At 40.1% G+C, this 26331-nt stretch overlaps 1 protein-coding gene across 2 annotated transcripts in view; it reads left to right on the top strand.

Annotated features, from left to right (window-relative positions):
* tspan9a (tetraspanin 9a) overlaps nucleotides 1-26331 on the top strand; it is a 251899-nt gene that overhangs the window by 206088 nt on the left and 19480 nt on the right. For both annotated transcript variants that reach the window (XM_034086087.2, XM_034086086.2), the window contains 2 exons: nucleotides 10295-10486; nucleotides 13087-13161. In XM_034086087.2, the coding sequence (XP_033941978.1) occupies nucleotides 10295-10486; nucleotides 13087-13161 (267 nt within the window). The remainder of the gene's footprint in view (nucleotides 1-10294; nucleotides 10487-13086; nucleotides 13162-26331) is intronic.

Here is a 26331-nt window from a genome sequence, read left to right on the forward strand (position 1 = left end):
AGGGAGGGAGGGAGGGAGGGATGGCAAACCCTGCATCATTGATGGCTGCATCACTGGAGAGCATGGTAATCTAGGCTCGCTCTTCAAAGTGCCCAGCTTAGGCTTCCAACCAGAATCACTACAGAATTGCACCATTCTGGATAATTGAATAAGCATGTGATGGATAGTCGCAACTCTTATATGGGAACGTATTTATAAGAGTTCCAGGACAGATGCTGAATGTCAATTGAAATGTGTAAACAATATGTACTTGAACCATAAAAGCCCCAAAATAAAATGCTCATAGAAAATGGTTATCAGTCATGAGGATTTTCTAGGTGATCTCTCACATTGTGTTACCCACTCTGGGTCAATGAAGCTATAACCAGGAAGAGTTTTTGATATCATGCCCCACATGCGTCTTGACTCTTTGAATTCCTACAGTGTTTATTTTGAGATTGAAAGCACTTCCTTAGCCATCATCGCAGAACCTGTGAATTATTTACTTGTTATACAACAGACATCGGCTATACCGTATTCACGGGGGGAATGATGGGGATGCCTGCGGAAAGCTTGGGATAAAGATGTGGAGAGTTTTACTGGAAAGCTGTTTATTGCCTATGCTGTCATCAAGATTTCCTTTCATAAAACTTTCATGAAAGTTTGTGGAAGGGTAAGGCAGGGTCAAAGGAAGGATCCATTAAAATACGTAGCAGATTGACCTTGGCTGAGATGTCCAAGTGCCCTTGCAGTTGTTGATATGTTGCAAGAATTCAGTGATAGTCAATAGAAATTATTCTGAAAACGATGTTGTTGTTTTTTTCTTTACTTCTTAGGCTTGACAAGTGGTTCTGAAAGTTGTGTCACTTGAGCCTCAATAAAGAGGGTATCAAAATGCCCATATACACTTTAACCACAACCACAGCACAATACAGCACTTCTCTGTTGTCCATCTGAATGAAAGTTGGTTACAAGCAGCAAAGTGCAATTAAAGTTGTATCCTGTTCTGAGAGAATTTGTATCACACTTTGACGGCTCTTAAGTGGATTGTTGAAATACAAATATTTGATGATTGTTTGTGTACTTGAATCCAACAAAAAATATTGCACTTGGCACAAATTGACTTTGAATAATTGATTTTCATGTAATCTGTTTGGTCAGATACAGCTACTCTCTAACAAGGCTGAGTTTGAGTGAAAAGACGAGGGCATAAATTAACATAGTCCTTTATTTAGCAAACCTAAAACACAAAACGTTTTCTTTAAGTCAAGGTGATTCAAATTATAAATCAAGATAATGTTAGAAATAATAATATAATATTAAAAAAATGGTTGCAAAAACCAGGATTTGTTTAGTTTCCTTTCTAACAGGCACATTTAAAAAGCCTCTTACATAAAATTACTCTTTTACTTTCACAGCATGCCTTGAAGAAAATCATGTCCACGTGCTCGGTAGATAATACAAAAAGCCTGACTTCACTTTCAGGCTTTTTTACGCCTTCGTTTTGAAGTTTATGGTAGCTTTATATGTTTGTTGCTCTCGTATTCCGTTTCCATCTCATAGCGGGCGGGCCATTTAGTACTATATGGCCGCATGAATCACAGTTTCATGGGATCACTTGGTGAGAAATACAAAGAAGATGTTCTTTGTCAGAGGAGGTGGATATCCTCTGTCTTCATTTGAGTGCAATATCAATACAGGCTAAAGCAATAGATGTTCTGTGGCGCAAGAGAAAACTCTTTTTTTTTACCAATAAAGAAAAGAGGAAAGAACAGGAAACGGCAAAGGGCAGAGGGTCGTAAAAAAAAAAGTAATAAAGTTGCTCCAACCTAAAGTACTGCAGTATGGTTGGCATTTTCCCCAATGTAGGGTATTTTGTGCTGTAATGGTAGAAGTGATTTATATTTACTTAAGCAAAAGGTTAGTTAGCAGTATGGCACAGCAGATGTGTATAGAAGATATTATGTCTATGTAAAGAAAGCTTGTTTGTCACCTGGTGTGTTTAGCTCGTGTTTCATTGTATTCACTTTGGCCTTGTTATTCTCAGGCAGTATAACACAGTTGTCATAACATGAATCGGTACCACTTTACAATAAGACTACCCTTATAAACAGGGCCGCCCCTCCCTACAGGCCAATCACGCAGGCTGCATGAGGCCCCGCCTTAAGCAGGGGGCCCCGCCCAGAGGGCCTCAGCTGCTGTGCGCAGTTCTCCGCTCAGTTCTCCGCTCAGTTCTCCGCGCACCCTCCGCGAGAGTGAGAGGTGAGAAGGGGAGCACGTCTGTAACCCGACACCGTTGCAATGAATTGACATCTGACCAATCACGGCTTTGATACGGCCACTAGTGCAGGTGAAGAGATGTCGGTGAAAAGACAGTTTCAGTCCGGCGCAAGCAAGAGGGGAAAAAAACAAAACATGAAGAAACTAGAGCATCACCCGAAGGTGGGTTATTGTATGAGTCAAATGTACAACTTGTGAATGTTGTATAAGTCAAATTGCCAATTGCCATATTAAAACATCAGCTGCAATTCACCACATGAAGAAGGCAGTCTCTGCATAGCATATAGGCTAATGGAGATGCAGTTATTTGAGCATTCTTTATTTACCATTCATTCAAGTATGTGATGCCTTTTATCTGCTAATGTACAGGAGGAATAGTGATAAACTGTCTGTCTAGTTGGCTTACATAACAGTTAAAGTTTACAGCTTAAAAAACATGGAGCATTTCCCCCCTTTTATTCATTTTTATGTCAATTTGCACATTTTATGGTGATGCTCAGCCTCTCCCCTTAACTCCTAACAGTCATCATCATGTCAACCACAACACAGATTTCTCTGTGACTGATAGAAATGTGTGTGTAATTGTTGATACATTGCTGACAGAGGGAACTATGAATACAGATTTAAGAAATATCAGTTTTTGAGCATGTCATAAGCATGTTTTGTCTTGATTATATTACAACTAAATTATAATTAAAAAATATAGTATTTATATTATTGAATTGATTATGATTATGATTATTATTATTAGTGGAAGTAGTTTATTTGCATTCATTATATTTGAATCTTTTTGAGGCTAGTATTTGGCAGGAAATGCAGACGTACATGCACATTTACCATTTACCTCACTGTATACAAAAGTAACTGTGTTGATACTAATAATAAACAGGAATCATATTTGCAAAGTAGCCTACTTTGTTTCCAAAAAAATGTGTTTCACTCCTGTCGGTTAGGGGGGGGGGGGCCTCATTTCACAATGTCGCTTGGGGCCCCAAGTTGGCCAGGGGCGGCCCTGCTTATAAAGAGTTTACCAATAGTTTGTAAGTAATTTATTAATTAGGTTGTGAACACTTTATAAATCATTAATAAGCCTTTATAAGACATGAGATAAACAGGGCAACTGTGACCGGTTGCTTGCCAAATAGTGAGCCCACATTTATCTGTACTGCTAAATCTTATATTGCTACTTAGCTTACTTTGTCTTCTTCATCAGCCAGCATCCTTGGTATCTGTTGTTCACTCAGTTGATTCTCACTACGTAGCCAATGTAAGGCTTAGTCATCTTGCCAAATAGTGTGCTTGTGTTGATGTATGAAAACTATGTTAGAACTGGTTTATAAATGGTTCTTATTGATTAATAAAGTGTTTACAACCTAATTCATAACCTAAATATAAATCCTTTATGAATCCTTTTTAAGGGTAGTCTTAGGCCCCAGCCACACGAGGACGATAACGCAAACGGACCGCAATCGTTATCAAAAAAGTATTCTGTCCACACGCAGAAACGTGTCCGTTCACACGAGACCACTCGAAAGCGCTGGAGACACTGTAGTACATATGCCAGGCCTGTAAGTGGCGCTGTAAGGGAAACTTCTGCAGCAACGGAGAGTCAGGACTCAGAGAGACACGAGAAGAGTTGGAGCTTTGATGTCAAACACTGGTGGTTTATTACAAGTATCGGCCGGAGAATTTCACATCACAAGTCACAGCAGCCAGAGGTTCTGACTGCACGGGTGGGTTTCTGCAGCGCCTCTCTCTCTCAATAGCCCTTTTAACTAGTTCAGAGAGAGTAAGCAACATATTTGGGGAGATAGACTAAACAGCTGGGCACCCTGAATCACTTGCGTTGCGTCTGACCCTTAATGGCCTCGAAGCCAGCGTTCCCTCAACCGTAAACCATTTTGCTCCCCCCCCCCCCCCCCCCGAGGCAAGTGTGTGCTCCTGCTGTAAATCTCTCCGGTTTGCCACCAGCAGATGACAAACACCCACCTCTCCGCCTCTTCCAAGGGACGAGGGGACCATGCGGCAGAGTTACAGTTAGATTTTCGCCGGTCAACATGTCCGTTAAAGTTGAAATCTTCCAGACAAAATTAGAAAAGTGCCAGTCAAAGGTCTTCTTTGTTATTTATTGAGCTTTAAAACAAATGAATAACGACTCTATATAATAATATAATAATAAAAAACGGAGCCTCTCTTTTCCTCCCCCTCTTCTGACAGCCCAGCAGCTGATCTCTGAGCAGGAGAGGTGGGGAGAGGCGGGGCTATTGCTTCAACGTTATCAGGACATGATCGTATAGGCGTAAACACGGAGCGTTTCGTTTTCAGATCTACCCACCTTGGGACCCGTTATCGTTATCGTTTTCTGCATTTCCATGTCGGCTTGTGGCCGAACCGTCAATCTGATAGTGAACTGTAGCAGATACGACCGTTATCGTCCTCGTGTGGCCGGGGCTTTATTGTAAAGTGGTACCCATTAATCATATGAAATAATTCTGAAGAAATGCAAGTGAAGTTTCTTTGATTATTTATTTTACAAAAACTTGAAAACGTGTTATTTATTACACCAGTGTTTCCACTATTTGGAAAAATGCGGGGTCCATGCCAGACATGTTGAAGTATTAACAGCTTCACAACCTATACTTATAACTTGTATTCGTCTCCTCTCTGATCCATGTACCAGCCTGCAATTCAGTCGAAGTTTCAAAGTCATTCATGTGCTGATGAGAGCAGAACTTTATGCTTTTTGCAGGATGCACTTCATGCAAACCATTCATTTTTGACAAAATGTTAAATGAGACATGTAACACCAAATTATTTGTTATCAATTGTCATTATTTTAGGCTAAGAATGTGTTGCTTTCATTACTTAATTAGTGGTAACCAATTATTTGTTCAAGGATCTTAGGAAATGTAAAAATCCAAGAGTAGTTTCCTTTTTTACATTTTAAGGCTATGATATATGGTGTACATTTAATAGAAAACATGCTTTTCACATACACACGCCACCAGGTTGTTCAGTTAACTGAAGAAGGAGACTCCAACACACATGGGCGCCCACTGCGCTCACACACACACACACACACACACACACACACACACACACACACACACACACACACACACACACACACACACACACACACACACACACACACACACACACACACACACACACACACACACACACACACACACACACACACACACACACACACACACATACACACTCACTCACTCTATCAAACTTTAAAACTCATTCACAGGACCATTGAGTTCTTGTGATGAGAGCAGCCACAGTAGTAATTTGACAAAAGCTGTCATTCTTCATGACAAGACTGTGACCTCTCTGAGTGTTCAGGGTGTGAAGGTCAATATCATCCCACTGCCACACACACACACCCACACACACACACACACACACTGTACACCCCGCTCTCAGGCCCCCTTCCTCTGGGTGAGATTGAAGAGGGGTCCCATGTCAAGAGGCTCCGTGTCACTGAGCCAGTTACCGCAGCAACTGATCATTCTCGGAGCCAGCCATTCGGATAAAGGGTCAGCCTCGATTTCAGTCTTCATCTCTCCCTCTTAACCCGAACCCTCTTTCTCCTGCAGACCTCTCACTTGTGCATCCAATCTTTCTGGCTTTGATACTTTCTATCCCTCTTTCGAACGTCTTATGGTTTGACCCCCTTCTCCTTTTCTTCCTGTTTGAAAATGTCCTTAACAGTTGATTCTAACAGTATTATTCCAATTATTTTCCCCCTGAGCTTGTTAAAGGGCCACACACAGCAGGGAATAGTGTCACACCTCATGTATTTCGATTTCCTCCACCAGAAGGTCAATGTTGCTCTTCTTTCCTCCTTACATTCTGTCTCCTTTGGTCGCTTTTTCCACAGTTCACATTCCGAAAACCGAACTAAATGTTCTTACTCTTTGTTATGGAAAAACAAAAAGCTGCATCAAGCAGATTTCTACAGGCCCATCTTACCTCCCTTCTGTCTGAGGTGCTGTTAACTTTTTTTCAGCAGGTGCTGTGCTCCACACTGCAATTCGTGTTTCATTATCACGGCTGAAAGATATGTTCCTATCATCCTCAAACATCTCTGCGCCTCATGAATGCATGGGGATTTTAACCAGATAAAACAGACACTTTGTTTGAATAGCTTTTTCCAGGAATACATATTTGAAATTCTAAAGCTGAAAAAAGGACCCTCACTGAAGCCTTTTCAAATTTGAATGGAAGTGAACCTGGCTACCTGTCATTTGTCAACCTCAGTTGTTTAATGATAGGTCTCTGCTCTGCTAAGTTGCATACAGTACATGGATTGTAAAAGCTGAGTAATAGCCCAGAGCACAGATTTATTTTTAATTGCCGCGTAGAATCACACTGGGTCTAGTTGCATCGACAACAAATAATGTTATGTAAGCAGCAGTAAGACTAGTAGAACTTGGGGATTGGAGTGACTAGAGAGCAGATACTGGGTGTGAGCACTAGTGTCAGATCAGAAAAGTAATTGCATCAGTTTTTGCATTGACTTGCGTCACATCGTTCACACCACCAGTGAATTGAAACATGATGCATAAACTGTTATTTTGGTATATCCATGTCCCTTTTTCCAGTTCCCTTTTCCACCCACTCAGTTAATCGTACCCCTGCAGCATGTACTTTACATGTCTGATTGATGTATTAGCAATGACTGCCTTAATAGTAAGCCTTCTCCGTGACTATATACAAGCCTCGCTGCTATTTGGGGATTCCTTGATCCTTCCCTGCAGATGGGATATCAAAACATGGCGGCCCCACAATTAGAAGTAGATAAGAGGCTCAGTGTAAAGGCTGGGGGTCAAGCTCAAGTGGCACGATCCAAGGTCAGACAATGAAAGAGATAAGAGCTTATACTGGAGGTATTTTCTGTGGCCCCTTCACAAAGGTCTAATGTTGTTGTTGTCGTAGTGTTAGTAGAAGCAGGGCAGAGATTACTGCTCGTGGCCTCAGATCAGACAGATTGAGCAGGGGCTGGGGGGTTTCACGGTCACTTAAGAGCACGACACACTTGGACAAGCTCCCTTTACTGGGCATTAAACACAATTAAGTGAAAGTGCTCTATAACTCCCTACCTGGACTCTTAAACCTCCTTGTGTTCCCCTCGCGAGCATTAAGTCCTACTCTATCTGGCCTCTTAAGCTATTGCCATAGTTCTATTCCTCCCCTGCTTCCTCTGAACCATTCCTCACGCTTTACATAATCTGGCCTTCTGTATATTAGCTGCACTATAGGGACATGACCTTTACCAGCTTTCTCAATTGACATATTCATTCTCCTTTCTTTAATTAGGGTTGCACAAAAGGGCCATCGGGTGCTTCCCAGCTAATACAGTCGCCTCTGAATTATTTAGACTATAGATGATTGAATGTCGTACAACACTACTGCTCCTCTCTTTCTCTCCCTCTCTCACGAGTGGTCAGACCACTCTTACGTTCTGGGTGAGGAATCCAATGCAACTTTACTGTCATATATATGTGAGTAAACGAGTGTCCTTCTCTCAGATTCTGCAGGGCGGGCTTATTTGCTGCACCCTTTGCCTTCGACCTTGACAGCAGCACTCAGACTTTGTTTGTTAGAGCGCCTACTTCAATCTTTCACAAGATCACACCCGCAGCACAGTCTATCAGTGCTAGAGTTTGAGCACCCTCAAATGGGGCTTTTATCTACCCTGAGTCATCTATGCACATGCAGCCTTGATTATTTTTCTCTCCGTGTCCTCACTGTTAATTGCATCTCATCATCTCAGTGTCTTCATGAGAGCATGTGTATTCATTCAATTTTTTGTGAAATGTAATATTAGACACACATAAATGTTCTAGGGTGGTATTCTTTAAAAATATAAGTATAACTATAGACATATGTAAATGTGATTCTTTGAGTGGATGCACTTCACAAAGTGTGCAGGGATGCAAAACTCAGCAGCAAAACAGTTACCTACTTTGTTAGTCTCACAATTCAAACTCAATGGTAGCAGAAAATGTCAATCTAAATTTAAAAGAAAGACACATTTCATGAATTCGGTTTCTTTATTAAATGAAAAAGTGTTAAATATCACTTCAATGAAACTGTTCTCAGCAAGCAAATCCCAGACAATGAACTTGGTATTTCAAATTCCCTGCAGCTACAGTATCGGGAAGTGAAATGCAAAGTCAAAGTTTATATTATGTTAATTCTAAAGTTGATTAACATAAATGAATGTTTTGCCTTAATAAATATGAATACCAATAATAAACACTAATGCGGTGAAGTTGGCTACCTTCAGGTTACTGCATATTGTGTCCTTGTGCGTTGCTTGAAATATAACTAATATGTTTTGACTGTAGCTAAAGTTATACTACAAACAATAAAAAACAGTACTTTTTTAAAGATTCCTGGGAAAGTCTCAGAACATTTGTTATTTTCAGGGAAAGCATAATCCCTGAGGTACACCTACTGAAACAATGTCCCTCATGGAGGTCAGCTGCACAAAGGGCACGGGTTATTTAGAAAGTCACTGCACTCCTCTGACACTGGAGATGGGGTTGCTCTTAACTCAGTTTATGTACCTACAGATCCTATAGGACTCATTAGACCTGATGCATCCCCCACCACCTCGTCAGGCTTGCATTTAAAACCCCAATGTTTCCCTTACACATCATCCCCAGACATCTCTGAGAGCCACTTTTGAGTTTGGTGGACTTGTAATGTGCCATTTAGTCATTTAGTTTGCCTGCAATGTGACACAGCTGATCAGCAGAATTGTGCTATCAGTCAAACCACTCTTTGTTTGTTGTGAAAGTGCTGCAGCACATCTCAATGTTTGTTGTGCTATTCATCAGTTACATGTTGTCCGATTTTGATTAAGAGCGCTGTGTGTGGTCGATTCATTAATTAGTTGTGAAAGAACAAAAGGAAGCAGGGATTTATTCATAACTCCTACCTGCTGATGACTGTGTGTGCACACGTTAGCCAAGTGTGTGCTTTGGTGTGTGTTTATTTGCATGCGCAGCAGGTTTTGCACATATTGCTGACAGACGAGTGTTCTGTGGTGCGAAGATGAGAAAGACAAGGGGAGTACTGGGAATAGAAAGGTAGAAAGGGTGACGCTGCGGTGATTTACCATGGTGCCGTGCCATATTTGACCTCATTTGAGATGTCTTTGGGTATTTTATTCTGTTAGGCCCCGGCAAAAATGTAATTTGTAAGAAATAGTAAATCTGTTTACAGTTCTGTTTCAAATGGGTGTTGAGAGATGTATCCATAGATCTCTTCATTTTGCTCTCAAAGTGCACCAGATTGATGCTTTTACCTTCAATATTTAAAAAACAAATCTTCAATTTTTTTGACCACACAGACTTATGGAGCATTGTTTTATTATCACTGTTCGAGCAAAGTCATTTTTTTTAAAGGGATGCCCATGTTCATATTGATGTATTTTAACAAATGTTAACTTGGCCCATTACGTGACTATTTGTGTTGGGGGGGGGGGGGGTGGGGGGCCCCGACTTTTTTTTTTTCCAAAGGGGGGGCCTGACAGAAAAAGTTTGAGAACCCCTGCTCTAGATACACCTCAAATCTACTGCAGGTCGTTTTGGGAACGTTTTTAAATGTTTGAAGGTGGCAGTAATTACATCTATGTTTGTTCTGGGTTCAGCGTTATCAGCTCCCATATGCATAATAAGCACGGCCCGAATCCAATTGTTGCTAATCTCCTGCAGGGCTGTTATTTGCTTATCATAATCTTAATTGGTGTAAACCTTTTTGATTTTCGTGTTTTGTGTGACTGTGTGGGTAATAGCGCCTGTTGCACTGGGCTTTTTGAGCTAGAGTTAGTTTTTATTAAGAGCTAACCTACCCTAACCTACTGTAATTGTTCTAAAAGGTCTGTCATTATAAGCAAATCTTGCAGGGGCGATCTTTACATTTAACTTGTTCGTAATAATCACTCCTGGAGCTAACCCTGAAAATCTGCTGTTGATGTCCTAACTCTTTCTTATCTCTTGCCTTTCAGTTATGTGGCTGCGGGCTGCTGGGCGTGGGCATCTGGCTCTCTGTGTCGCAGGGCAGCTTCGCCACCTTCTCGCCCTCATTCCCCTCACTGTCCGCTGCCAATATGGTCATCGCCATCGGAGCCATCGTCATGGTAACGGGCTTTCTCGGCTGCCTGGGTGCCATCAAGGAGAACAAGTGCCTGCTTCTGAGCGTGAGTTTAATTTACATACCTACGCAATGTCCCATTATAAATAAGACACCCTCAGACGGCTTTCTTCTTATAAATACATTCACACACTGCGACTCCTCTCTGACTGTTTCTCTCCTCCTTTGAATATTTTCACATTCCCCATAAAAATATTGATGGAAATGTCTTGTGGAGACAGCCTCTCACATATGTGTCTACACACCCACACACACTGGTCACAGGCCAGCGAGAACTCAGCGGTGTATCTGTGTTTGTCTTCCAGCGTAGGTAGGCGACTGACAAGACAGGTTCAGTCTGCATTGTGTCAAACCTCAGGGACTCTCATAGACAATTAAAGCTGAGCAGTGTGAATCTCCCATTCTGCAAATGAACACCAATGCATTTGTCATTCCAATGACTTTGGACACATCCCAGAGAAAGCTGTCAGTCAAGAGGCCTTTTGTGTCACCAACAAGGTTGAATTAGCAAATGTACAAAGCGCGCTGAAAGCTCTTGATATTTCTGAGCTCAATATTGGAGATGTTCTATTATTCCTTACAAAGTCTCCTCATTGCACTTTTGTCGCATAGTTGTACAGGTGTTTTATCTTGAGCAGGTTAATTATAAAAGTTCAACCAATGGAATGAAGTTAGCACTGCGAAAAAAGAAAGAAAGGGAAACTTTTATGAGAAGTGGAGTTGGGGCTCTTGGTACTTAACATCACAAACAGCTCAATCCCTTGAAGCTCCGGCATCAGTCAAAAGCTCCATCGAATCCTGAGTGTTCGACATGGCTTCCTCCACCTGCCTAACAGGTGTGAAGCAGCAAGAGGAAGAGGGCAGAGGGAAGGGGGAGGGAGGGCGACGTGAAGGAAAGATTTAAAAAATAGCAACTTAATGGAAAATGTTGATGTTGTTATGTTTCTCATTAAGTCTCTTTCGACATCTGTGTGGCAGCTTTTCACATTTAGCCTGGATAATTCTTTAATGCAAAGGTGAATGCAAGTCATTGTTGTTTTTTATCCTCAGTCCATATGTCCCGCTCAATACACTCTTGGGTGTGTGTGGTGGGGGAGTGCAGGATATATAGAAACATCAGAGTGGGTTTAGATCTCCTGCAGCAAACAGATCTGAGCATTACCTTGAAACATTATCTCTGAAGATACTCTGCGGACAACTCTCTCTGGATTAGCAATATTCAAAGGCTAGACATCCTTTGCGGTACATTTCGTCTCTCTTTGTCGCTGCCAAAAAGTGTTTACTGATACAAATGTTAGCGCAAAAAAAAAGTGGGAGAGAGAACACTGAAATATCTAGCTGAAGCTCTTTAAAACCTCAAAGTGTGAATTGCTAGCAAATTATAACATACACACAAAGCTGTGTGTGAATAAATACAGACACCTTCTCACTTTATGCCATCAAAGCACCACCAGTTTAGTGTACAGAAGCTGTCCCTTTCAGCGCCAGTAGAATGTGACAAACCAACTGTGAAGTGATAACAGCAATACGCTGATCTGGCAACCCAGATAGTTGACTAACAGCAAACTGTTGTTCATTTGGGCCTTGAAACAAATAATAGTCTAAGCACTTCTTTCTAAATGGGTTTGTAATAAAATGGGTTTTCCAGAATCTGGGTTTGTGCACAGCCTCATCCCATGCTGTGCACGAGAGCTTGGTAAATATTGAGCTGAAGTGGAGTCAAGTAGGGTGAGGACAACAGTAGATGAGATGCAAGGCTGTGTTGGGAAATAATCTAGGGGGGTTTATTACGCCTTATTTCCTTCCTCTCACACGTTCACATGCCCTCCAGCACTTACAGTACAGTAGATTCCCCTTTTTTCTTCCCACCTTTTTCTTAATCTCGATTTTCTTTCTTTCATTATCTTCTTTAAACTCTTTGTTTCACAATCACACATTCCCTGCACACTAGCTGAACATTTGCTGTAGTTTAAAATATTGAAAATATGTTCATTTTCTTTCTTGCCGCTGGTAGTCAGTTGGATTAGCTTACCACAAACACAGGAACTGCTAGCAGCACCCCAGGAGCTCACTTATTAAAACATTACATCTTGTTTGTTTAAGTGGAAGGCTTTGTTTGGCAGCGTGAAGATATCCTGGAGTTTTATTGTCAGTTAGATTATCACGCAACCAACAGAGACTCAAGTCTAGCAAATTAACCCCATAAAATGACGTGTCTTTATTGCAATTTGCATAGATTTAGCAGACAAGATATATAGTATTAATTAGTGAAATGTAGTGGTGCTGATAGGCCCATTTTTTTACCATTGGACTAAGTCAAACTAGCTAGCTAGCTAAATTACGCTATCATAGTTTCATGTTAACCATACATGAGTATCATCTAACTCTTGAGAGCATTATGCATATTTTAGAACTATTCCTTTACCCTAAATTGACTTTATTTGACATGAGAGTATCAATAAAAAGCTCTTTGAATCACACAAGCAAAGACTTTTGAAAAATGTGTGTTGTTAACTTCATGTCCGGTCGCACAGAGACTCTCGGATATAATATTCAACATGTTTTTATCAGCATTAGTAGGTAGATCAACACTACTGTCAAAGCAATGTTAAATCAAGCCCCCCTTCCCCTCTCTCTGTCTGACAGTTCTTCATTGTCCTGCTGATAATCCTCCTGGCAGAGCTGATACTGCTCATCCTGTTCTTCGTGTACTCAGATAAGGTAAGTTCATTTGGTTTACCATGTTATGGATGTTAAAGCTAATGTATGGTATTGTTGCTCTTCATTCTGTAACATGTTCTTTATGCCTACCAGCCTATTGCTACAGCTTATCCCTAAAGTGTACAGTGCATGCAATGCCTCAGCTGTCAGGCGTACATTCATGTCTTAAAGCGCACAAAAACTAAACAAAGTAATAAGGTCTTAGTGTGATAAACTCTCTTCTCCCGTTGCTTCCGGGTATCTCAGTTCACTGGTTGTTTCTCATGCAGGAGGCTGAATATCTTCACTCAGCCATTAACCCTGTAGTCAAAGGTTAGGCCATAAAATGCAGCCAAATCCCACCAGTTGGCTCCCTGTAATTGGCACAACCACATTTCCCATGACCCCCACATGGGCTTGAGTCAGGTGAATGTCTGTGTGGTTAAAACAGATGACGATATGTAAAGCTATAGAGACTTTCAACAAACAGACTCTTCTCCATGTGTCATCCCATAGACAAATGTTCAAATCGTAATATGACAAATGTCTTGTTCGGGAATAGCACTCAAGACTTCTATCTGTTTTCAAGGACACGTCGTAGATAGATCCGTCTATTTACATTATCTTGATGCTGCCCAGCCCGTGGGGCCCGAGCTAATTCTCGCTCATTTGTTCTGAGGTTATTGCTCAAACTTAGTCTCTAAGGCAGATAAAGGAATTCATTTAGTAGCCAATCCATTCTCAGATTTAGATCAGGTCTCGGAGACAAACCCTGTCAGGAGTAAATAATGTCTGTTGCCTTATTATTATTATTTAAAAAATAAACTCCAAAACCTGATGTGGAATTTAAATGGAGACACCCTTGACTTCACGGCAGCGTTTTTCCACTGCCTGTGAAGTTTGGAAAAGATAGCCAAGTGGGCTGAGAGTGTATTTAATGTCAAATCAAATGAGTGTGCATTAGTACAGGGGAGGGCATTAGTCGGGCAGAACTGCCTCATTCACACCAGTGAATTGCAACCATATTTTACGTTTCCCTCATGTTGCCAAATGACAGTGTTTATCCTGGCTTAGACTTAATGGGATGTGAAACCACCATCGCAATCCAAATATATTTCCCTGTATTGGTCTTCCAATGTCATTGAAAAGAAATGTAATGGAAGCAAATTATTGTATATCTTATTGGAGATGGCATTTTTACACGGCCTCCGAATAAGACATCCTGCACATTTCAGGGAATTGTATGTCAGTGTTTCAGACTGCATTATATATCAGGAATGTCAAGATTGGTTGAAGGACAGTATGTGTCTGTCACGCAAGGCCTTCAGACATTGCCGTGTGTTTTCCCCTTCTTCTTGACTTGCCTCTCCCCAGTGAGATATAGTATGCTGTGTGAGGCTCTCCTCATCCTATGCTACAGGCTGTGATCAGAGGAATCACTAATTCACTTCTCCTGTTTGATCTTCTAATCACAAGGCATTTATTAACAAGTCTGGAAGACACAAAGTAGTTGGCAGCTTTTGAATGTGTTTCGGCCCGTAAAACAGATATTTTAGTCTTTCAAATGGGTCATCTTAAAATCATGAAAAACTGTGATCCTTCCGGGTGACAAGCTGTCGACGAGATGTGGGAAAGAAACTAACATATAGTATCTGGTTTTTCCTGTGGAACACATTTTTCCGCCGCTTTCATTTAGTCACACGTTCTTCCTCCCCTTATTTCCACCAGTTTAATCCTACTTAAGAGCTTCTGCTCTTTCTTCTTAATGAAGAATTTCGCTCTCTTCTCTTTCACCCCGGCTTCTTGCCTCCAGGTATGTGTAGGTTGCCCCTCTTTCCATCCAAAGCCCAGTGGTGTTATGCTCTCTGATTAAATGCCATGTAGAGGCCGTGGTATAATAAAGACAGGCCCTGCAGTTAGCAAGCAGCTGACTACAGCAGATGGCTGGATCACAAACCAGATTACAGCCATCCGTCTTAAATGCAGTGACCTCAGTGTTACTGCCTCTGCCGGCCAACCACGCCGAGCTGAACACCAGTGAAGGTTTTCTAGCTCAGAATTAGAAAGCAGAAACTGGTAAGCACAAATGGGAAGCACCATGTGCTAGGGGCTATAGGGAGAAGGGGAAAATGCAGAGGTGGAGGTTGATACAGGTGAGAAAAAAAGGGAGGTGAGATATCTATGGCAGGGAAGGAAAAGAAGATAAATGTGTAAGGGACGGAAGGTGTTAGAGGAAAGAGGAAGGTGAGGTGTCCCTGCATTTTTCCTGTAATTTAAGCCAGAGTCAAGAGAAAGTCATGGAGCAGGAATTAAGGTTGATTACAAAGATCACTAAAGACAGTTTTTTTGTATAAACTCCTAGCAATATCCAGAGAATCAGCACTTTGTCCCACATTTCTTCAATAATACATTTCATTTCATTTCATTTCAAACCTTTATTTAGACAGATAGGTCCCTTGAGATCATGGATCTCTTTTACAAGGGAGACCTGCATCAATTTAGTTCCACATGAAACATAAAAACAACATAAAAACAAACAATAGAGGACATCATATTTACATATTCACCAACACTTACAAACACCCATAGTGTCAGAAAGCATCTCGTGGAGATGTGCCTTAAAAACATTCAGAGAAATAAAATTGCTCAATTTTAATTTGGACTGTAGGCTGTTCCAAGCAAGTGGAGCTGCGCACATAAAAGCCGTCTTACCTAAGACAGTCCTCACTCTTGGCACATCTAACAAGGCCACATCCTGCGATCTCAGACAATAGCTGCCAGCAACTTTCTGCTTTACCAGAGAACAGATGTAATACGGGAGTTTGCCCAACATAGCTTTATAAATAAAAGTGTACCAGTGACTGAGCCTCCGTACAGAGAGTGATGGTAAACCTGCCTTGGTATACAGTGTACAGTGATGTGTAAGCGCTTTACAATTTGTGACAAATCTCAGAGCACTGTGATACGCAGCATCCAATTTGCTCAGGTAATTGGCAGGTGCATTCATATATATCAAATCACCATAGTCCAGCACAGGTAAAAAGGTCACAGTGACTAGCCTTTTCCTGGCCTCAAGCGAGAAACAGGACTTGTTTCTGAAAAAGAACCCTAGCCTAACCCTCAGTTTTTTAAGCAGGTTATTGACATGAAGTTTAAAAGAGAGACAATCATCAAGCCAGATACCAAGGTATTTGTAACAGGCAACAACTTCAAGTTTTGTTCCTTGCGTAGTTACAATATCTAAAACAGGCTCTGGTGTCTTTTTTGCTTTTGAAAAGAGCATTACCTTGGTTTTATCCACATTTAAAAGAAGCTTTAATTCAGAGAGCTGAGTCTGAAAACTAGTGTTAAAAACAGCTTGTAATTTAACAACAGCCTCCTTAACGGTGGGACCTGCAAAATACATCACAGTATCATCTGCATACAAATGTAAAGTAGCTTCACCCACATTATCACCTACGCTGTTAATATATATGGAGAATAAAAGTGGTCCTAAAACAGAACCTTGTGGTACACCATTAGAAATGTTTAACCACTCAGAAGACAGTCCATCAAAATGAACACATTGGGACCTTTCAGAGAGGTAGTTCACAAACCACCCCACTGCAAGGCTGGATATGCCAATACTGAGTAGCCTCTGCTTTAAAATGCGATGATCAACGGTGTCAAACGCTTTGGAAAGGTCAATAAACAGAGCTGCACAACTCTGCTTATTATCTAAAATACTAGTAATGTCATTTACCACTTTCATTGTCGCAGTGATGGTGCTGAGTTTCTTTCTGAATCCTGACTGATGTTTAGACAGGATGTCATTTATACATAAAAACTCCTTTACCTGTTCACTCACAAGTCGTTCGAGCACCTTAGCCAGAACGGACAATTTAGAGATTGGCCTATAGTTATTTAAAATAGTTGCCTCCCCTCCTTTCAGTAAAGGCAAGACATAAGCAGACTTCCATACTTTTGGAATTGTGTTAGTGCTGAGGGAGAGGTTAAAAAGAGAAGTAAGAGGTGGAGCAATACAATCTGCAGCTATCTTTAAAAAGAAAGGTTCTACGTTGTCCGGGCCAGCCGGTTTCCTAGGATCTAACTTGGATAATGCTTCATGAACAATACCAATAGTTAAAGGAGTAAAACTGAAAGGGTTTTCCAGACCACGTTGTTCAGAGTCAAGGATTGGAGCGTTCACAGAAGCAGAAGTACAGTCAGTGACAGAATAAAACAGAGAGCCACAAGACACAACATGCTTATTAAAGCAATTTAGCATAGTAGCCCTGTCTGATATAATGCCAGATGCTGTGGTGAGGCACGGAGGTAGCTCATTTGGGATATCACCAGTGGAAATCGATGTTATGGCTTTCCAAAATGTCCTAGGATTATTCAGGTTTTCTGTGGTAACTGACAAATAGTACTTTGATTTAGCACTTTTTATTTGAGATGTGAAGCTATTTCTTAGCTGCCTAAAATGTAGCCATTCTACCTCTGAGCCTGATTTCCTAGCCTTAGCCCAAGCATTATTTCTCTCATGAAGTAGACTGGACAGCTTAGCAGAAAACCAGGGATACATGTATCGCACAAGAGTAGATTGCCCTTCTTAGAAGCCGTCTCACTTACTGGAAATACTACATTTGGTTTAGGTAAGGTTTAGGTAGATTGTGCAGAATGAAGGAAGGGTCACATTGGTCTGCCCTACAGAAAGAGGCTCCAAAATCGTGTCATTTCTCTTGGCACCTTAGTGTAAATAACCCTTCCTTTCACCTTTTGTTTACTCCTGGTTTCACAACAACGGCGTTGTCATGAACAGGCCCATTTGCTTGCTACCTCTTCATAGAATGACCGGCGCTATTCACACATTGGCTCTATCATTACACTGACTACAATGGAGCTGGCAGGGTAAGGTCTGTTTTATGGCCATTTCAAATTATTCTAAAATGTGCATTCTCACAAATAGCTCCTCTGTAAGGTCATGTTTAGATGATTTCAGAATCGTATTGCATGTGTGAAAAGGGCATAGTTTAGAGAGCAGGGAAGGCTATCACCCATTACATTTCATTACATGTCACTTGTTAGACGCTTTTATCCAAAGCGACTTACATACTTTTAGTGCTGTGGACAATCCCCACAGGAGCAATTTGGGGTGAAGTGTCTTGCCCAGGGACACAACCACATGCTGACTGCAGTGGGACTCGAACTTGCTATCCCCTGATTCAAAGTTCAGCACACTAAGTTCAGCGCACTATACAACTGAGCCACAGCCGCCCATGATTTATCTTAATAACAACCCAACAAACCAGCACCCATATCTAGTCATGTGTTGCATTCATTTACAGGATGAATTATGTTCACTCACTGGCCCAGCTTTATTTATTTCCAGACCAATTACAGAGAAGTAGTGAGGTCTTCTCCTCGCTCTGTCGAGTGCCCTGGCCTCAGGCTCCCCGGCACAGGCTTGCAGAGCAACTGAGGGAATTAAGTGTCCAGGCTGTGATGCTGTTTCTCTCCACATCATTTATTACACTTTCCGGGCAGTTAGCTAACGCACTTGTCCAGTTGAGCAATGAGAGCAAGAGTAAAATATTGTTAGGTTCCGTTCTCAGGGTACTGTAATGCAATGTAACAAAGGTTGGGACTAGAAGTTCAGTGTTTGGTTATGACGTAACACTTTTCTAATACTGTTGTTAAGCTCACTGAAAATAAGCACAACAGAGAGTCTAGTCTGACAATAAAGAAAAATAAGTGACAATTTGTTCAGAAAGATGTAATCATTTTGAGACTTCATAAAATGATTCATGTTCAAAGACTGGATGTGAGATGAAAGCGAGGAGAAAAGGTGAGAAGAATAGGGAATACAAATCGGCAAAAGAGTAGTCCTGCAAAGTGGAAATGTGGAATAACTACAATCCTCTTGTTTACTGTAAATACCCACACGATGTATGCCTATTCCCCGCTGTATCATTGGCAGGATTCTAAAGCTTAGTTGCTTTTATGGAAAAGTTTCCACACATTTTTAGGCTAAGCTACCTTCGAGAACAAGTAAGCAGCTAGCCGGTGAACACAGTGGATCATATAGATAACTCCAAAAATACTGCACTCGTATCTGCACACATACATGTAAATTGATTTAACAATCCGGACTCAAATATGTATATATGTTCATTTAATTCATTTCCTGTTCTAACAGTTACCTACCTGTATATCATTTGTGTTTTATCTTTAATTGTATTATCCTTGTGTGAATCTGTACTGTCCTGATGTTCGCTCTCACTCTGTTGCTCCTTAAACTCCTGAATTTCCCAACGGGGATTAATAAAGGTCCATCTTATCTTATCTTAAAAATCAGAGCTCACAGGAGGCTGAATTCTGAACGTGTGCACCAAATGGCAAGCCACACGCCTGAAAATAAATGATACTGCTGTTTTGTATCTGCTGGATGTGTAAATAATTTAAAACCTTTGTCACTTTCACTTTAGCAATGTCTGTTGTGCCTCAAATGAACAAAAAACCAACAGATATTGTAGGTTTAAATTAAGTCATTTTCTGGTGTTGGTTTATTGTTAGTCAAGATGTTGTATACATTATGCCTTGGGTCTCCCTCAGTGTTGTATAGCAGGCTCCAGTCAGTGTGCAGAAAAGTGGCAGAACGTAGTCACGCTAAAAAGAAATAAACATTTTCTCATTTCACAGAAGTTTCCTTTAGTCTTCTTTTCTCTGACTGGTAATATGTTTACTACACCTCCTTATGGAAGCCCATTTCCGCCACTTGAAAAAAATAAAATCCCCATGAAAAGTCATAATTATGAGATAAAAAAGTCGAAATTATGAGATAAAAAGTCATAATTATGAGATAAGAAAGTCGAAATTATGAGATAAAAAGTCATAATAATGAGATAAAAAGTCATAATTATGAGATAAAAAAGTCGAAATAATGAGATAAAAAGTCATAATTATGAGATAAGAAAGTCGAAATAATGAGATAAAAAGTCATAATTATGAGATAAGAAAGTCGAAATAATGAGATAGAAAGTCATAATAATGAGATAAGAAAGTCGAAATAATGAGATAAAAAGTCATAATAATGAGATAAAAAGTCATAATTATGAGTTAGAAAGTCGAAATTATGAGATAAAAAGTCATAATAATGAGATAAAAAGTCATAATTATGAGATAAAAAAGTCGAAATAATGAGATAAAAAGTCATAATTATGAGATAAGAAAGTCGAAATAATGAGATAAAAAGTCATAATTATGAGATAAGAAAGTCGAAATAATGAGATAGAAAGTCATAATAATGAGATAAGAAAGTCGAAATAATGAGATAAAAAGTCATAATAATGAGATAAAAAGTCATAATTATGAGATAAGAAAGTCGAAATTATGAGATAAAAAGTCATAATAATGAGATAAAAAGTCATAATTATGAGATAAAAAAGTCGAAATAATGAGATAAAAAGTCATAATTATGAGATAAGAAAGTCGAAATAATGAGATAAAAAGTCATAATAATGAGATAAGAAAGTCGAAATAATGAGATAAAAAGTCATAATAATGAGATAAAAAGTCATAATTATGAGATAAGAAAGTCGAAATTATGAGATAAAAAGTCATAATAATGAGATAAAAAGTCATAATTATGAGATAAAAAAGTCGAAATAATGAGATAAAAAGTCATAATTATGAGATAAGAAAGTCGAAATAATGAGATAAAAAGTCATAATTATGAGATAAGAAAGTCGAAATAATGAGATAGAAAGTCATAATAATGAGATAAGAAAGTCGAAATAATGAGATAAAAAGTCATAATTATGAGATAAGAAGTGCGCATGCGCTGCAGTGGCGCTATCTTTAAAGGTCCCTTCATCACCTTGCTGCTCTCCACCATGCAAACAGCATCTATCTAGTCCTAAATAAGGTAACTATTACAGGTGACTTTTGTAAATGTTAGATGTTACATATAGCCTATATTGCAGCTAAACTACAACAATGCAGTTCATAGCTTTGACATTACCTGTTATGAACTATAATATATATGCCTATAGTTTTGTGGTAACGTTCACGCCACTAATGACAATAGTGTAGGCATACTGCTGCTGTGAGTTGCTCTAACTCTAACCCGTGAACGTTACCACAAAACTATAGGCATATATATTATATTCATAACAGGTAATGTCAAAGCTATGAACTGCATTGTTGTAGTGTAGCTGCAATATAGGCTATATTTAACATCTAACATTTACAAAAGTCACCTGTAATAGTTACCTTATTTAGGACTAGATGCTAGGGATGTGCATCTCCATCACTGAGGCCGATGCGATGCGCATCTCGATACGTTGCCACGATACGATACATTAACGATACATTTGAAACACCAGGTGATACGATACGATACGATTCACCCCTGTTGCGATACAGTTCGATACGATTTGATTCAATATTATGCGATACGATGCGATTCAACACAATGCAAAAATAATGATACTTCAATTTGGTACGACAGAGGATTTTTGTTTTATTCCTTATATGCAGCAAATCATACATTAACAAAAAAGTGCTTTACATATTTGGTACTGCACATCCCATCATGCCGTTTATTTTTTTAACTTTAAAAGCTCTCCAGAGTAGGCTACAGTACAATTGTATAACACCTCACAGTTAAACAATGTAAGGATGCATTGCTCATGATTAACAATGTGCAAATAACAGCTACCATAGTGCAATGCCCATACAGCTGCCAGCCTGATGTGCTTAACACTCATTCATAGGCTGACTCACCAGTGAGCAGAAAGCAGTGGGTTCTATAGGAACAATAAAGAATACAAATAACCTTTCACAAACAGGTATTTCATAACTGCTTACAGTAAGGAAGACATTTAAATTATTATTGACCGTCACAGGCTGCTGTAAACTAAACACCACTCTCTCTGACAGATCACCTCACTGAGTGATTTAACTCATATGTCTAACTTTCAGGTTTCTCTTTTCAGCCGCAGACCCCATGTCGCCTCTTTATGTGCGTCGCTAAGTTCCTCGTACTACGTGTGTACTTTAAAGCGGCTCGGCATCGTTTACAATTTGCGAGCGATTTTTCAAGTTGACTGTAGTATATAGTGCCGCGCACATATACCATCAGGACGTTACTGATGGGGTGCGGCTGCGGAGTGATACTGTGTGTATGCAAGCCCGCATCTAGGACGGATCTATGTATCATGGCTGTAGACCTGTTGAGTAATAAAGATACCTCATACAAAGGTCTACGGATACCTTATTACTCTCCATGACCTGCGGTCAGCTATATAGCATAAAAGGACTATTACACCGTCTTTCTTGAACAATCCGAAGTGTTGCCAAACGTTTGATTTGTAGGTATTTTTCGGTGCGCTGTGTTTCTCTTTCTCCTCAACTTCCGTGTGTGTTGATAACTGAGACTCTCGGCCTCGGGCGAAGCAAATATCCAAATCAAAGATCGTCTCTGCTGAGCGTTGACAGGATGAGGGGATTTTATATGAATGAATCGGTTTTTTACCGATGCAAAGACGCTACGCAATCGATGCATCGCGAGTTCAACCCGGTTCAACCCAAACTGTAGCCGATGTGCGCTCTTTCAACCGGTGCACTCGCATCTTGAACGTTTATGCCGATGCGAATCGGTGAATCTTAACATCTCTACTAGATGCCGTTTGCATGGTGGAGAGCAGCAAGGTGATGAAGGGACCTTTGAAGACAGCGCCACTGCAGCGCATGCGCACTTCTTATCTCATAATTATGACTTTTTATCTCATTATTTCGACTTTCTTATCTCATTATTATGACTTTTTATCTCATAATTATGACTTTTTATCTCATTATTTCGACTTTCTTATCTCATTATTATGACTTTTTATCTCATTATTTCGACTTTTTTATCTCATAATTATGACTTTTTATCTCATTATTATGACTTTTTATCTCATAATTTCGACTTTCTTATCTCATAATTATGACTTTTTATCTCATTATTTCGACTTTTTTATCTCATAATTATGACTTTTCATGGGGATTTTATTTTTTTCAAGTGGCGGAAATGGGCTTCCATACCTCCTGGATAGTCTTTTGTTAAAAAATGTCTTTGGTGAAATTGTACTGCTGAGACTTTAATTCATTTGGAATTATACACTGTAAAATTGTTTGCAGATTGTAATTGCTCAAAGTGATGAATAACAGTTGGGTAAAACTTAATAAAACTAACACAATGCTCTAATTGCTCTTCCATACACACATTACTGCACCTACTGCAAACAAGCATTGCTTCCTGGTGTTTTGTGAGAAATCCAAACTGCCTTCTGAGACACCAGTTGTTAGCCAGTCATCCTTGGAGACACAACCAATGAGAAATAAATACAAAAGAATCAACTCCAGGGTACAATAACATGTCTCTACACTAGTTACTCCGTGGCAGATTAGTCACCTACACAGACGTGACCTTTTCTATCGGGAAAACAAACAGGAACATTGGATTGAAGGTGCAAATTCAACATTTAAATGGCAACAAAAACATCAGATCCTTCCGAATTTTTTTAATGGAATAATTCGGCTCAGTACTGGCTGTGCACTCAAGTAATGAGTAATCCATGTCTGCACACTGACAGGTCCCAGTGTACCTGCTCCCCGGAGTGTTCACATGTCACTGGATCTGGGCCCAATCTGACAGTCTTTGCACTGGAAATGTGCCTCTGAGATAAAACCCAAAAATATGCTTTTGAGATTTTGGTAACATTTAAATCATTGTATTGCTTAAATCTTAAAAGAAAAAGAAATAGAGATGAAGAACCACTTTAATACCTTGCCATTTGGCAATTTCTGGTTAGTGGTATTGTATGATTAACGTGTCCCAGGTGACCGGCAGGCTGGTGTTTATCAGACAATCCAACACCCACTCTCTGTTCTCAGCTTTTGTGCAAAATTACAGAAAAAACAGACCAATTTAATTCGAAAGCCCATTCAATCCTCCGCCCTGTCAACCTGCACATGTGGGCTGTTTCTCTGCCTTTCTTTGACTGTTCTGTGTTCACCGTCCTTCCTGAGCTGAACACTTAAGATTTATGTGATGAATGTGCTGTCCTGTATTGCTGAGCGTGGACTCGGTCTGCCCAGAGAAAAGCACAAACTTATCTTTGTAATGAGAAATATGAGTCATGTCTCGTGGTTTCGTCAATATGCCACACTGAAAGGAATTGAACTGATGCCCTGTGGCCGCTTTCATATAAAAGTTATCAGGAGTTAGATCTGTTATTTGTAAAGTATTTCCAGTAGCAGCAACCTAAGCTTCAGTCAAGAAGTTAGTTTTCCTCATCAGAAGAAATAGGCTAATACAACAAAGAATGTGTGTGTTTGTATGGGTTCCTTTCGCAAGGAGAAAATGGGTCAGTGTTGCATGATCAAATCCCTCTTTGCTCTGCAGTCATTTGTCTGCCTCTCGTTAGCGGTAAATCTAGATCATTAAGTTTCATTTCAGGCTGTAACAAAGACTTCCACACATGAAAAAGAAGAGATTCAAAGACTTATTGGCGACTAGGAAGATGATTTTTATTGTAGAAGGGGGCTCTCCTTTGCTCTCTAGTGACTGTGTTAGTGCAAGGATTCAGTAATGAGCAAGCAACACATATAGCTTAGATGGAGAGGAGAAGATAGAGAATAGAAACAGAGGCAGAGATTTATGATGCTGCTCTTCATCTCATTGTCTTGCTCAAGAACAGATATGGAAGCCCTTCGGTCTGAGGAGGAATAAGCAGATGGTGCTCCTCTTTATCAGCGCAGTTACTGAGTGAGAAAGAAGAATGTGATTTAAAACGAAACTAATCTTATTTCAAAGGTTTTGAATATGTTTTGAAATTGGTTTTGCATGATTAATGATTACTAAAGCATTTTATTGCCAGGGAAACTTTAATTACACCGTAAAAAAAATCATCTGTTTGACTTTTATGTTTAATTCAGCAATTACTTTTCTTGTGCCATTCAGCTGAGAGAACAGGGTTTTAAGTTTTTTTTTTCCTCCAGCATTTGAGTTACTGAATCACTTCATTTGAAGCTTAATCTATTTCCTGTACGATCAAAGGGTGTTGAAAGTCTCCCGTGTACAGAGTGCCGAGTTAAACAGGTAATTTGCCAAGTGACGTTATAACTGTAGAACATTTATATGTTGTAAAAAATAGGCTGACTTCTACCAAGCTGTGTCTGTCATTATTTGTAATAGCAGGATATACTGAGCAGCATCCAAGCGATGTCTAGTTGAACACCAGTCCTCCCTCTCTGAGTAAAGAAATGAAGGAAAAGCTCAAAACACCTTGTTGTGTTGGGCTGTGACAGCCGTGATACAGCTTCAATCAATCAATCAATCAATCAATGTGTATTTATATAGCCCAATATCACAAATGTTACATTTGTCTCAGTGGTCTTCACAGTTTGTACAGAATATCAGTATGACAATACAACACCCTCTGTCCTTAGACCCTCACATCGTACAAGGAAAAACTTCCGGAGAAAACCCACAGTTTAAAGGGAAATATGGGAGAAACCTCAGGGAGAGCAACAGAGGAGGGATCCCTCTCCCAGGACGTACAGACGTGCAATAGATGCTGTGTGTAAATTGAAAAAATAATACATTTGCAACATAGGTAGTCCAAATGTTTGGAAATGCACGTGTGTATAATAGGAAGATGAATCCACGAAGATATCCATCCAGGACCAATGATCCAGGACCACAGCCACGACTCAAGATCCAGGGCTCGCGATCCAGGAGACAGGACCGCAGGATCATCCATGACTCCGGATCCCGGCGTATATAGACACCAAAAAGAAAGACATTTGGTGAAGCTGGGTTAATCGGAACATGAGAGTACACAGGTATAGACAGAGAGAAGGAAGAAGTAAGATGTCCCCCGACAAACTAAGCCTATATCAGCAAAACTAGGGGCTGAATCTAATCAGCCCTAACTATAAGCTTTATCAAAAAGGAAGGTCTTAAGCGAACTCTTAAAAACGGATAGGGTGTCTGTCGCCCGAACACAAACTGGAAGGTGATTCCACAAATGTGGAGCTTGATAAGAAAAGGCTCTGGCTCCCATTGTACTTTTAGAGACTCTAGGAACAACCAACAACCCTGCATTCTTGGAACGCAATGCCCTAGTAGGACAGTAGGGTATAATGAGTTCTTTAAGG

This window comes from Pseudochaenichthys georgianus, chromosome 6 (genome assembly GCF_902827115.2).
Source record: "Pseudochaenichthys georgianus chromosome 6, fPseGeo1.2, whole genome shotgun sequence".
Classification (NCBI taxonomy): domain Eukaryota; kingdom Metazoa; phylum Chordata; class Actinopteri; order Perciformes; family Channichthyidae; genus Pseudochaenichthys; species Pseudochaenichthys georgianus.